At 45.3% G+C, this 14,005-nt stretch overlaps 1 protein-coding gene across 2 annotated transcripts; it reads left to right on the plus strand.

The window, feature by feature from the left end:
* Positions 1 to 6,750: 6,750 nt before the first annotated feature.
* Positions 6,751 to 12,238, plus strand: LOC142291126 (diamine acetyltransferase 1-like). Of its 2 annotated transcripts, none has more exons than XM_075335402.1 (6): positions 6,751 to 7,006; positions 7,471 to 7,522; positions 7,787 to 7,870; positions 8,675 to 8,776; positions 10,233 to 10,273; positions 11,756 to 12,238. In XM_075335402.1, exons 1-6 carry the CDS (start codon positions 6,941 to 6,943, stop codon positions 11,924 to 11,926), a joined length of 516 nt encoding a protein of 171 aa, XP_075191517.1. In that variant the 5' UTR covers positions 6,751 to 6,940; the 3' UTR covers positions 11,927 to 12,238. The 2 variants fall into 2 exon arrangements, with proteins under 2 accessions (XP_075191517.1, XP_075191516.1); XM_075335401.1 differs by having other exon boundaries at positions 6,751 to 6,980.
* Positions 12,239 to 14,005: the final 1,767 nt, after the last annotated feature.

Genomic DNA, 14,005 nt, shown 5'->3' on the forward strand with positions numbered 1-14,005 from the left:
GCCAGATGTGGGACCAGGAGTGTAACCATAGTAGGTTTAGGGGTTGCAATTGCACCTGGGAACTGGAGCCTACGGGGCCCTAAAGGTCTCTTTAGCCCATCTGAGAAGACCAATACAATGAAAAACGTAGTAATCACCCATATTGTGGACGAAATTCTATAATAAATTACCATAATTTCACATAGTGGTATAACTGGATACCCATCGACCCCAAACCAAGATCTCTGACAGAGCCCGCCATTTGAAGAGCGTTGTGGTTTGCCCACGTTTGCTGCCGCATCAGTCACTCTCTATGGATTGCTGGATGGGATTGCGGGGCTCAGATATCTGGGATGTTTACTGTCCAGAAATTACTGAACAGTCCTTAAAAATAAGGCACTTCTGTAAAAAAAATGAAGGAGTCAGAAGTTTTTGAGTATCTCTTCACATTTGCCTACTCAACTCCAATTAGCTTCTTACATTTCTTCTGGCCAAAAAACACCATAACCCAGATTTAATAAGGCTGCATTGTACACAAGAGTCTCAATGAAGGGTTGTGGTGGAATAAGAAAATCCGGTCAGGTTTAAAAAAAAATGACTTATAAACCTCGCTGCCCCTTTGCTAACTAGGTCTGTGACTAGTCGATGGGGCGTTAGTTCCTCTGACTAGTTGGCCCTTTTTACCATGTTACCATGCTCTTGTGGGTGTGATAACATGTTTTCCACAAGCCGGCATCACCGCCAGCTCCTGGAAATCTCGCACATGCGCATAGCTCATTTCGGCCTCATCAGTGCATTTCAGCAGCCGGCTGTACGCTTCCCGGCTTCATTAGATGCACTGCGCATGACCGTTCAGTAGACGACTCACGTACACAACTTCTGAACTTCCAGTCATGCACAGTGCACCTAATGAAGCTGAGAATGGTACACCCAGCTTCAAAGGCACACTGACGTGGCCGAAATGAACCGCGCACATGCGTGAGATTTCCAGGTGCTAGTGGTGACGCCGGATCATGGAATTCATGTTATCACACCCACAGGGACATGATAACATGGTAAATAGGGGCGAATAGTCAGGGGAACTAACACCTCTGTGACTAGTCACAGGTCTAAGTAGCATAGGGACAGCAAGGATTATAAGTCGTTTTTTAAACATTCATATTGGTCAATTGTGTTATACTGTGCTGGTTAGTTAGGGAATTTGTGCATACAGCTATGAACGCTGCTGGGTTGGAGGGAACAGAGGACATGACAGGTTCCCTTTAATGAATCAAGTGCATTTTACAAGTGGTGTGCACCTCTGTGTGCCTTGCCAGAAATCATATTTCAGTCAGGGACCGGGGTAACATGCCTGCTATATGGTGACGCCACAACTGATCATGAATAAGAAGGGCAGGTGCTGCCATGCTCTTGCCATCTTGCCAGCTCATCCCACTGTGGTAGGGCTAGCCAAAACTGGCTTTAAAAAACCAAAAGTCACAATTTTTCTTTTTGCTAACCTGTGTTGTTCCAAAATTTTGCAACTTTTTAAGGTGTTTTACTTTAGATTTCTGTTGTAAACTCCCTTATGAATCGGAGCCTATGTATTCACCTACGTTCCATCACACTACGTGGCACCACTAGCCATGCGACGAGCACCATTTCCCACAAAGTCCCTTGTCTTCATTGCTTTGACTCTCTCTGAAGTAAACCAAACGTCCCATGTACTCAACTATGACACTTCCTTCTTGCTGCGGCCCCATAGGCACTTCTTATGGTTCCTTAAAGCCCCCAAACACATTAGACTAATGTTTGTCGAACACACCAATATAGACGGGTACGGTGTATGGAAGCCCTGGACAAATGATGTCGGGGGAGAGAATAATCTTGCATGTCCGATTTCATACTGTCGATTCTTCTGATGTCTGCCAGCAGCTCTAAGGCTATGTGCGCACGTTGCGTCCTGCCCTGCAGAAATTTCTGCAGCGATTTGAACAGCACACGTGCGCTTCAAATCGCTGCAGAAAGAGTCCGTAGTGAAAAAAAATAAAGCCGATTCCATGCGCTCTGACTGCAGCTCCTCCCATAGACAGAGCGGGGGGGATGCATGCAGAGCGCAGGAAAGAAGTGACATGTCACTTCTTAGAACGCGCACTTTGGGCAGCAGCCGAAACGCTGCGCTCTAATACGCCACGTGCGCACGTCTCCTGCATAATCTTCATAGATTATGCTGGGGACGCAGGACGCATGCAGTTACGCTACGGTGCAGATCGCAGCGTAACTGCATGCAAATACGCAACGTGCGCACATAGCCTAAAGGTCTCCTATGTATAGGATTGTCGTGGGAGATAGCTACTGGCAGAATGATCCTCTAGTCCATCATCTAAAGTGTATAAGGACATTTAGGATCATTTCTGGGGGTGAGCAGTGGCTATAAGTTCATTGGTAACTAATTCATTGTTTGCTCTATTTACTGTTACTGTGGGTTCTGATTAATCCTCACTATAGGTTATTTAAATGAATTAACCCCTTGTGGGTTTTATTTATTTCCTAGATCTTATCTGGTGCCGAATAACATCTGACTGTCCATTTTCATGTGGCAGCACATTGCTGTTTGCGTTTTAGATTGTTGTGTATCCTGAATATCACTCTATCACTCGTCTAATGTATGTTGGTGAGGCACATTGCTGATTTTTAAGTGTGCTGGTACTTACCTTATTATATTTTTTCATATATACTTTTTTCAGCATTGTGTCCCATTTATTTCCTCATTCACAGTTTCTGGGTTAATTAAATGAGCTCACTGGTGAGGCACTTTGCTGGTTTATCAGTATATTGGTATTTACTTTGTCCTTATATATTTTCTCCAGCATCGTGTCTCATCTATTGATTTATTTTTTTTATCTCCAGAATGCACATTCATGCTCTTAATTTTTCATATGAATCCATCTTTTTATTTGTATGAACAGCACAATATTTGGACTTTATTGTAATTATTAATATGTATTATTATTATTATTATTATTACATTTACATCTTTGGATGCACTTCAATAATTGTTGCTTTTTTGTTTAGTAGGGTCTTTTCATGATAATTTTATATAAATTTTGCACTGGTATTATTAATGTTACCGTTTATCCAGCACCAGAGGATTTGCTTTGGAACAAATGTTTTGAATTAAAAAAAAAACCTTTTTGTAAGGCCTCTTTCACACGTTCGTGAAAAATCACGCACGTTTTTCACGGACGTGTCAAAGGTGCGTTTTTGCCCTCCGTGAGCCACACACGGAAAACGGGAACTTTCTACTCACCTGTCCCTGACTTCGCTGTCCGTGGTGCTGATCCTCGGTCTCTGGTCCTGCCGACATCCCGCTGATGCTGCTCCCGGCCTCAGTGAAGTGAATATTCAATGAGCATAATGAGCTATAGGTCGGAAGCAAGTGACAGCAGAGGCAGAGACTGCAAGGCTGGAGAAGGTGAGTAAAGTTTTGTTATTTTTTTCTCAGACACGTGTGTTTTCTTTGGTGCGTGTCACACGGAACTCCTCCGTGTGGTCCGTTTGCGTTCCGTGTGACACCCGTGGTGCCGGAGAAAAACGGACATGTTAACGTGTGGAGCACACGGGCACACGTACGCTCCACATGTACACTCCACATGTACACTCCACACGTACACTCCACACGTACACACGTTCCATGGCAGAACACGCACGTGAGCGCAGACCCATTGATTTAAATGGGTCTACGTGTGCCCGTGTCTCCGGTATGTGAGAAAAATGACCATACACGTACCGGAGGCACGGACGTGTGAAAGAGGCCTAAGGCCCCCTTCACATGTCCGTGTCTCCGGTACGTGCTATGTCCGTGTCCGTATGTACCGGAGACACAGGCACACATATGCCCATTAAAATCAATGGGTATATGTGCACGCACGTGTTCTGCCATGGAGCGTGCCTCCGTGTGGAGCAGACGTTTTCCGTGTGTTCCACACGGATACATGTCTGTTTGTCTCCGGCAGCACGGGCCCGCACACGTACCACACGGATGTAGTGTGGATGCAGGTGCACGTGACACGCGCCGGAGAAACACACGTGTCATTTTAAAAAATAAAAAAACACATACTCACCTCCACCATACCTACATATTTGAACAACGCATCTTCTTCACTGGGGGCCGGAAGCAGCGTCAGTGGGGCGTGGCTTGTGCCGGACACTGTCATTCAGCACCACAGACAGCTCCGGAAGAAACAGGTAAGGCCGGGCTTTCCGTTCTCCGTGTGTTATTACGTATAACACACGGTGAACAGGAATGTGCCACAAACACGGCACACGGGGAGCAAACCACCCCTTTAACACGTACGTGAAAAAACGGATCGTTTTTTTCACGGACGTGTGAAGGGGGCCTAAAAGTGATTTTCTGACATTTTCTCTATATTGTTACCAGTTTGCAGCCTTATTTGGGCATTGTTATGTATGTTTGCCCTGCTTTGTGTCTAGACATCTCTCCTGTATAATTTTGTTTCTATAGTATCCCTATATTATTTAATAAAGGATTTTTAATGTCAGTTTTATGTTGAGTCATGCAATTTTTTGGTATTTTCATTTCTGGGGTTGCTGGCTCCGTATGAGAGGATACTAATTTGGAACAATTACTCTGCCTCAGGACAGTTGGTAATGGGGGTGTGTTACCTATTTTCCAGTTTTCCAATGCTGAAAGGCTCTGCATATTCTGCTTTCTACACAGAAAGAACGAGAAACATTGTAACATCTCACTGCAACATACTGTCAGCAAGGAGAACACGGAGAGTACATACCTAATGTAACGTTATAAACTATAACATTTAAACCGCAGCACATCTGGAGTATTCTTCTGTGTACTCTGGATTCCTGTATTGTGCTGTGTACACCGGATTCCTGCCCTCTGCTGTGTACACCGGATTCCTGCCCTCGTTGTGTACACTGGATTCCTGCCCTCTGTTGTGTACACCAGATTCCTGCCCTCTGTTGTGTACACCTGATTCCTGCCCTCTGCTGTGTACACCGGATTCCTGCCCTCTGCTGTATACACCGGATTCCTGCCCTCTGCTGTGCACACCAGATTCCTGCCCTCTGCTGTGTACACCAGATTCCTGCCTTCTGCTGTGTACACCGGATTCCTGCCCTCTGCTGTGTACACCGGATTCCTGCCCTCTGTTGTGTACACCAGATTCCTGCCCTCTGCTGTGTATACCAGATTCCTGCCCTCTGCTGGGTACACCGGATTCCTGCCCTCTGCTGTGTACACCAGATTCCTGCCCTCTGCTGTGTATACCGGATTCCTGCCCTCTGCTGTATACACCGGATTCCTGCCCTCTGCTGTGTATAACAGATTCCTGCCCTCTGCTGTGTACACCAGATTCCTGCCCTCTGCTGTGCACACCAGATTCCTGTATTGTGCAGTGTACACCGGATTCATGCCCTCTGCTGTGTACACCGGATTCCTGATCTCTGCTGTGTACACCGGATTCCTGCCCTCTGCTGTGTACACTGGATTCCTGCCCTCTGCTGTGTACACCGGATTCCTGCCCTCTGCTGTGTACACCGGATTCCTGCCCTCTGCTGTGTACACTGGATTCCTGCCCTCTGCTGTGTACACCGGATTCCTGCCCTCTGCTGTGTACACCGGATTCCTGCCCTCTGCTGTGTACACCGGATTCCTGCCCTCTGCTGTGCACACCAGATTTCTGACCTCTGATGTGTACACCGGATTCCTGCCCTCTGCTGTGTACACTGGATTCTTGCCCTCTGCTGTGTACACTGGATTCCTGCCCTCTGCTGTGTAAACCTGATTCCTGCCCTCTGCTGTGTAAACCTGATTCCTGCCCTCTGCTGTGTACACTGGATTCTTGCCCTCTGCTGTGTAAACCTGATTCCTGCCCTCTGCTGTGTACACTGGATTCTTGCCCTCTGCTGTGTAAACCTTATTCCTGCCCTCTGCTGTGTACACCGGATTCCTGCCCTCTGCTGTGTACACTGGATTCTTGCCCTCTGTTGTGTACACTGGATTCCTGCCCTCTGTTGTGTACACTGGATTCTTGCCCTCTGCTGTGTACACTGGATTCTTGCCCTCTGTTGTGTACACTGGATTCCTGCCCTCTGTTGTGTACACTGGATTCTTGCCCTCTGCTGTGTACACTGGATTCCTGCCCTCTGTTGTGTACACTGGATTCTTGCCCTCTGTTGTGTACACTGGATTCCTGCCCTCTGTTGTGTACACTGGATTCTTGCCCTCTGCTGTGTACACTGGATTCCTGCCCTCTGTTGTGTACACTGGATTCTTGCCCTCTGCTGTGTACACTGGATTCCTGCCCTCTGCTGTGTAAACCTGATTCCTGCCCTCTGCTGTGTAAACCTGATTCCTGCCCTCTGCTGTGTACACCGGATTCCTGCCCTCTGCTGTGTACACCGGATTCCTGCCCTCTGCTGTGTACACCGGATTCCTGCCCTCTGCTGTGTACACCGGATTCCTGCCCTCTCGGATTCCTGCCCTCTGCTGTGTACACTGGCTTCCTGTATTATTCTGCTATCTACTATGGATTCAGACGTATTAAACCACTGGCGCTGAGAACTAGTTTTGCCACTGGGTGGCGCTGCCGAGCTGCCGAAACCTCCCCTCCCCTGAGTCACAGTTTCCGGCATCCGTGACATCAGAGATCACAGCCCATAGGCAGGGCAGATAGTTATGTAATTGTCTTCTTATTCGCCGAAACACGGAGGGGGCGGGGCCGGGCTGGGCAGAGATAAATAGCGCAGTTGCGCCCTCGTCCTGACACTTCGTCGTCGGAGTTGTTGCACCACGGTGGCTTGTGTGTGGAGTCTCTGCCGGGTCAGGGTCCCAGACTGACTAAGGAGCGGAAGCCCCTGGGAAGCGAATGAAGAAACACCTTCTACTACTCTTCACATACAGAGGACTTGTGAGAAAAGGAAAAAAGAGCAAGAGACGAAAATGGCCAATTATATTATACGATCTGCCGTGCCCGGGGACTGTAAGGACATTCTGCGACTCATAAAGGTGCATGACGTCACTGGCCCCCTGGGCTGGAGCTGGTGACCCCCAGGGCAGGGGGTGCTGTGCTGCCTGTGCTGTGCTGCCTGTGCTGTGCTGCCTGTGCTGTGCTCTCCTCCTGCTGTAATCTATAGTAACTTGCTGCCTCCTTTTCCTTTGCTGTCTGCAGCTTTTGTCATATGTGACCACAAAGGCTTGCAATCTAATATCACAAGCAGCGCTATAGAAAAGTGACTCTTGCCCAGTACTAGTAAGAGCTGGCTATAGTTCTGTAAACACTGCCCCTGCAGGATCTTTGTGGTACTGCAGCTTGGCTTTGTTACTGGAACTGAGCTGCAGTACCAGCCCTAACCAGGGAACAGGTGTGGCGCTGTTTCTGGAATTAAGCTGCAGTGTTAAGCTTCCTTTAATCTACTTATGTAACTTTAACACTTTATGAATTTGAGTAACCTAATGTTTTTTCCTTTAAGGAATTGGCCAAATACGAGGAGATGGAGAACCAAGTGGTGTTAACTGAGAAAGGTATGTCTGAAGTCTTCATGCTTTGTCTTGAGACGTCTGTGTACATGGTGGCTGTGGTTACTAGGCTCGGAGCACCTGCGGCCTTGGTTATTTTTAGTCTTGCTATGATGGGTTGTTTAGCTTGGCTGATCCCAGAATGGGCGCTGTGCCAGGCCGGTCCCATGAGCCCCAGGAACGCTGCGTAGAAAATAACATGGCTCGTTGTGTGGGGAGGGGGAGGTACTTGTAACGTCTCAGTAATGCTCATGTCTCTTCCCTGTTCAGATCTTCTAGAAGACGGCTTTGGAGAACACCCTTTCTACCGCTGTCTTGTTGCTGAAGTACCGAAGGAGAACCAGACGGTTGATGGTAACCAGTTGATTTTTATAGCTCTTCTTAGCTGTATGACTTGTATTGAGCCTTGTGGCATGTCTTGTATTGACCCTATCTGTGAGCGGTTGCAAAATGTTAAATCACATTTTCTCTAATTTGTCCCCAATCTTCAGGTTACAGTCTCTAGCTTCGCCATGTACATGGATGGCCCTTCCGTGTACATGGGCGGGTGGGGAGGTAACTAAAAGATCCGTTACACAATAACATAGATGAGCATGAAACGAGGTAAGGCCACTAGGGACATCCATTCAAGAATAACCAACCAACACGGTAGATCAGAAATCGTGTGCCGCTGATGCGGGTTCTAGTGGAGAACAATGAGTTTTTCATTACAACTGCAGAACATTCTCCACCAATTGTTTCACGTGCAATCTATTCCTAAATGGAAAATTTGACCTAGGGGGCAGTGTTGCCTATAAGATAAGATCTCTCCACCTTGCAATTCTGTGGACATCAATGTTTTGGGTTTTTTTTTTGTATTTTTGGTTTGTGGTTTATTTTTTTTGTTCCTGTATAACTTTTTTTAATTTTTATATTTGGATTAACCTGAGCTATGATTTTTGGGAGAGATTAAGACATTAATGGTGCTGTAGTTTACTGTTCTGAACTGCCGTGTGACAAACTCAATCTATTTCTTCAATGAAAAATCCATGCTGCATTCAGTACATAAATATGAAATGTGAACGTGACCTTGATTAACCTGTATGCATGAAGCGGTATCACCTGAAGACTGTTTTGTTTTTGACGGTCTCCTAAATGAGCGATGTGTTTCTTTAACAGGCTTTACCATTGTTGGCTTTGCGATGTACTACTTCACGTATGACCCATGGATAGGGAAGCTTCTTTATCTTGAAGACTTCTTCGTAATGAATGAGTTCAGAGGTATGGACTGAAATTTCTAAACGTTTAGTTTTTTTTTTGTTTTTTTTTTTTTCTAACCTGTGCATTAAAGTAAACCAGTCAGGTCCCCTATGCTATGCCCTCCAACCCAGCAGCATTCATATCTGTATGTCTGAAGTTGCTGCCTAACCAACCTTGTATGATTACTAAGATCAATGTTAAAGGGGTGGCTCCCTACACAGCATATAGACCACATGAATGTAAAGCTCATAAAGGCCTCTCTAAAATAACTTGTGTAGTCAGTTGTGCCTCTGAGCAGTGCTATTGTGGTCTGCTCATTCCCCCCCGCCCCCTACCTTCTACCTTCCGGCGCCTTGACCTGAGATCTGGTGATGTCAGGTCAACTTCATGTTGGCCTGACATCACTGAGGCCGGCCCCAGTCTCCCTGAGTGACTGGGCTGTGGGCAAAGTTTCACCACTTGTTGCAGCACTCCTGTTTGCGGCACTCTGCAGTGAGAGAGCGTGACATGCTGCACTGTGGTGAGCGGTGAAGCTTTGCCTGCAGCTCTGTCACTTGGAGACTGGGGCCGCCTCGGTGATTTCGAGTTAACTGGAAATTGACCTGAGATCAGAGTGCCAGAAGGGGGAGGGTGATGAGTCACATGATGGAGGAAGAGCTGACGGCAATAGCGCTGCTCAGACAGAATTGACAAGTTTTAAAGACTTGCAGCCTATGCTGTTCCTATGCTAATTAGACCTCTGACATGTCGATGGGACATTAGTTCCCCAGACTAGTCGGCCCTCTTCCTGTGGGCATGATGATGCTATTTCCATGAGCCAATGTCACTGCCAGCTCCTGGAAGTCTTGTACATGCGTGCAGCTTTGTTCAGTTACACCTGGCTTCTGAGGTTCAATATGTCCCATCCTCGGTGACCTGCACTGTGCAGAAGCTGGTCTTATAATGTGCAGTGTAGATCAAAGCTGTGATGTGTATACCTGTCATTGAAGAGGCTCAATGTGAGAATAAAGCTGTGCACACGCACAAGGTTTCCAGGAACTGCAGTGATGGTGGCTTGTGGAAATTATGTAATCACACCTACAGGGGTGGGATAACCTAGTAATATTAGATTAGTCTGGGGAACTAATGCCGCATCGACTAGTCAGTCCTAATTGACATAGGAACAGTGAAGTGTTTGGTCTGTGTATATTATAGATATATGATAGTGTGTGTGTCCGTCCAATCTTTAAGTCCACGCTGCACTCTTAAACTGTGGCCTGACTATAGCCAAGTATTGCATGTTGGCTCCAATTTTTAAGTCTGGTCTAGAGTACTCTACTAGTTATTACTGTGTAGTGGTGGTCTCCTATACAGTTTACATCTGGCCAGAGGTTATGGCTGGCTTAGCCAAACACCCTGGACCACCACTGATCTTATATTCATGACCAATTTCATCTGTTTAGTTTTGTGTATATACTGACTCTTCTTCTCAATCTAGGGTCAGGAATTGGATCAGACATATTCAAGCACCTGAGTCAGGTGAGTTTTATTTGACCTGATGTAATCTGTTTTACATGAAGACAGTTTACTTCTAAAGGTAATCTGTCAATAGGTTTTATTGAGCTGCTTGCTGTCATTTTGATAAAATCAAGGTTCTCTGCTGCAGCTATAGAGCTCTTGAATATGCTGGACTAACTGGCAGCACACAAAGTAGTCCTCAAACGATAAAATCACTGTTTAATCAACAGTAGGTTATGAAAACTACAGGAAGCAGCCCAGTAATTGACAAGTGGAATCAGGGTTTCTGTCTCTACATTATGCTGCTCTCAGATTAGGTGGCAAAAAACCTGGTGATGCTAGATACAAAGACTGTTTAAAGGGTATCTAAGTCTCCATTAAGGCTAGGTTCACACTTCCGATTTGCTTCCGTCAGGTCCGTTGTTGCAACGCAATGACGGAGCTGTCGTTTTTGAGATGTCAACTGATGCGACGGATGTGTAATTTCACAGGAATCCTGTGAAACTGATCCCATCGCGTCCGTTACAGCCGTCGTGCATCCGTTCTTTGACTGATGCGTTTGGTTTTGGGACCGCCCAGTGGGTCTGCCAAACATGCTGGGCATGCTCAGATCATGACAGAATCCAGCACCGTAGACATTCAATATAGCTTGTGATGGACACCTGCGGAGTGTTTTTGTGTGATGTTTGTTTTTTGGAGCGGCAAACAAAAAAAAAAATTACATTCAGCGTTTCTCCCGCTTGACGGTCAGTCACTAAACGGCTGATCTGTTACACAGCGGATGCAAGGCAATCAGTCACAATCTGTCTCTAATAGTCTATGGGGAAAAACTGGATTTCTACTAAATATTTTGCAGGATACCATAATTCCTCAAGGCGATGGATTGTGACTGATGCAAAACGGAAGTGTGAACCTATCCTAAGAAGCATTGTTTAAGCGCTTTGTGATTATAGTGATACATATTTTTTTTATATTTTTCTATATCGCTACTCCACTTCCCAACATGGCTGTATCACACATATTGTCAGTTTAGTTCAAACAGTATAATACAGATGAGAAATGGCTGTAAATTGGTCCTTGTGCAGCACACACGGGTGCATCAAGACTTCTAATTAAACATTCTGTGATAAGATTTAGCAGAGTGTCAGCATATTGTAACCTCAATCACCCAGTCCAAAGGGCTGGTGGCTGTTTTACTTGGTGATGACACTGGACCATGGGTGTTCATTGTGGTATTATCACCATAGCATATGGACCACAAATTAAATACTGGCAGATGAGCTAAATTTTCTTTGAGTTAGTTTCAAGTCTATGAACACCTTACATGTGCTTTAACTGCACATATTGCTGCAGCAATGTGAAAATCTAGCATAAAGTGGTCATTAGATGTTACCAATGTGACACTTGGATACATGGTTACTCATTACAAATGGCTAGTACCATGACCAAAATGCCCCTGGGATTGTCTCTAATCTTGGCCTGTGTTTTGTGCTTTCTCATCAGATTGCTGTGAAGTGTCGCTGTAGCAGTATGCATTTCCTGGTAGCAGAATGGAATGAGCCATCTATCCGGTTCTACAAGAGACGTGGAGCATCTGATCTCTCCACTGAAGAAGGCTGGCGCCTGTTTAAGATCGACAAAGAGTACTTGTGCAAGATGGCAGCTGAAGAGTGACGCCTGGTGTATCCCACAAGAGATAGATATAAATAAAAATACTTTTGTTTGCTAGTTTTGTAGTGTTTACATGGTGACTAATTCAGAAACTTTAGTACCAGTGACATTGTAGCATGAGATTCATTCACAGCTCTTCAATTTCCATCGTGACCCAAGACTGTTCCGCAGGCCCTCCAAACCACAAGATCCTCAGTTGTGTAAATATAACTTCATTCTTGTAAGTCGTGTGATTGTGTACAATGTACACACTGGTATTTAAGGTTTTTGTATGATTAACCTGTTTTTACGAATTAAAGAGCAGCATTTGTTCTATCTCTTCTCATGGTGTCACATTTCTACAATTTATTAAATCTGTTAATCTTTGGTGATCCAGCACTCTGACCCAATACTATAATAGAAGAAAGGGTTTCTTTGAACGTGTTTTTTTTTTTTTTTTTTTTTTTTTCCTAACCCCCGCTCCCCCCATAATGTCCCGGTTAGATCAGCAGATATAAAATGGCCCATGCAACTCACCAGGAGTTATCGTATTCCCATTCTATTGTCATGCTGGAACTGTGAATTTGGCACTAGCTTTGCTGCATTGGTTGTTGGCTAATGCCAAATGGATATGGTGATACTTTCCCCCCCATCCCAGAACTAATCATTATTTCCTGATTACAGGCATAAACTATTAACTCCTGATAAAACTGACAGCTTAAAGGCACATGGCTAAATATTAAGCATTAATATCCTAGTGGTTTAATTACTAGCACGTGGTAGCTACACTAAGTGCATTAAAAGCACTTTCTGTTAACCCTTTTTGATGTCACTGTTCTTGACAGCAGCTTCTAGGGAGTTAAATGACAATTAGCAAGTTTAGAAGGGGAATCGATGACTTTCCCTTCACCTTGACAGGATCATACTGAGAATCTGTCCCAAAGAACAGAACCTACTGACATAAGTGGGTACCTCTCTGCTTTATTGTGGCCTCCTGTTACTTAAAGGAGGCCTATGACCCTGCAGGGTCAAAAACAAATGGTGAAATTTCCTCAGGAGACCATAGGATTAGCTGGGACAGGTCTTCATTGCCAGAAGATTCAGGCCTTCCTCGGGGTTTTTACTCCCACACCCCCACCTCTTCACCAGGTCAGTCATAGCCATAGAGCAGCCCAGTTCTTTTTTGTTTTTTTTTTTTTCCAGCTAAAACACCACTGTTGCAGGTGAAGTGCTTCACAGGCATCAGACGCAAACTAGCCATGTGCAGGAGGCAGGATCAGTGGGGGCAGGGTGCCAGCGTGAAATCCTGTGGCCCAGCGTGCATAAGTGTGGTGAAGTAATCACACTACTGCAAGCAAGCCAGAGCCAAAGAGGTGGCAGATGCAGATCGCTCATCCATCAGCCCAATGTAGGAAGAATCTTCACAAAGATGGTGTCAAATTGTGTCTGCAGTTGCATAACGCTCTTAAGGCCCCGTCACACACGAGATAGCTAACGAGATCGTTGTTGAGTCAGTTTCTGTGACTCAGCAACGATCTCACCAGCAATCTCGTTATGTGACGCCTACCAGCGATCAGGCCCCTGCTATGAGATCGCTTGTCATTTTTAACGATCCATTTTTTTTTAAACTCGTTTTATTGAGTTAAGAATCATTACATTTGATGATTAGTCAGCAAATTGTACAGTAAAAAAAGATTACATGTAAACTATTAATCAGGTTAATAAAGCAACAGCAATCAAGTCAACGTCTAGTACTATGACCATGCTGAAAGTAAATCAATCATAACAAAGATGTCAGCTCGCAAGACACATCCATCTTGAGGCAACAAGCCCATATTGTCAAGGAGAGTATAACCCAGGTTCCAGGGATCCCATAATATCCCTGATGTAGTGTATCATGTATCACATGTGTCTCCTTTCTGCCTACCAGGGCACTATTGGCTATTATTGCGATAACCTACAATTGGTATTATCAGCCAGAGAACCGGGTGATCCTCCAGTCAATGGTGATCCCATCCATCTACCCCATATTTTGTCGAATTTATTTAAAGAGCCTCTTGTCTTATAAACAAACTGTTAAGATGGAATTATAGCATTTACCAA

Source organism: Anomaloglossus baeobatrachus, chromosome 2, assembly GCF_048569485.1.
Source record: "Anomaloglossus baeobatrachus isolate aAnoBae1 chromosome 2, aAnoBae1.hap1, whole genome shotgun sequence".
NCBI lineage: Eukaryota > Metazoa > Chordata > Amphibia > Anura > Aromobatidae > Anomaloglossus > Anomaloglossus baeobatrachus.

What these genes read in the sequence shown, in the direction of transcription:
- LOC142291126 (XM_075335401.1), top strand. Translation starts at nt 6,867, where the DNA reads ATGAAGAAACACCTTCTACTACTCTTCACATACAGAGGACTTGTGAGA. An exon ending in ATCTGCCGTGCCCGGGGACT is followed by an intron (nt 6,981 to 7,470) that starts GTAAGGACATTC and finishes TTTTCCTTTAAG; the next exon opens with GAATTGGCCAAATACGAGGA. An exon ending in AGTGGTGTTAACTGAGAAAG is followed by an intron (nt 7,523 to 7,786) that starts GTATGTCTGAAG and finishes TTCCCTGTTCAG; the next exon opens with ATCTTCTAGAAGACGGCTTT.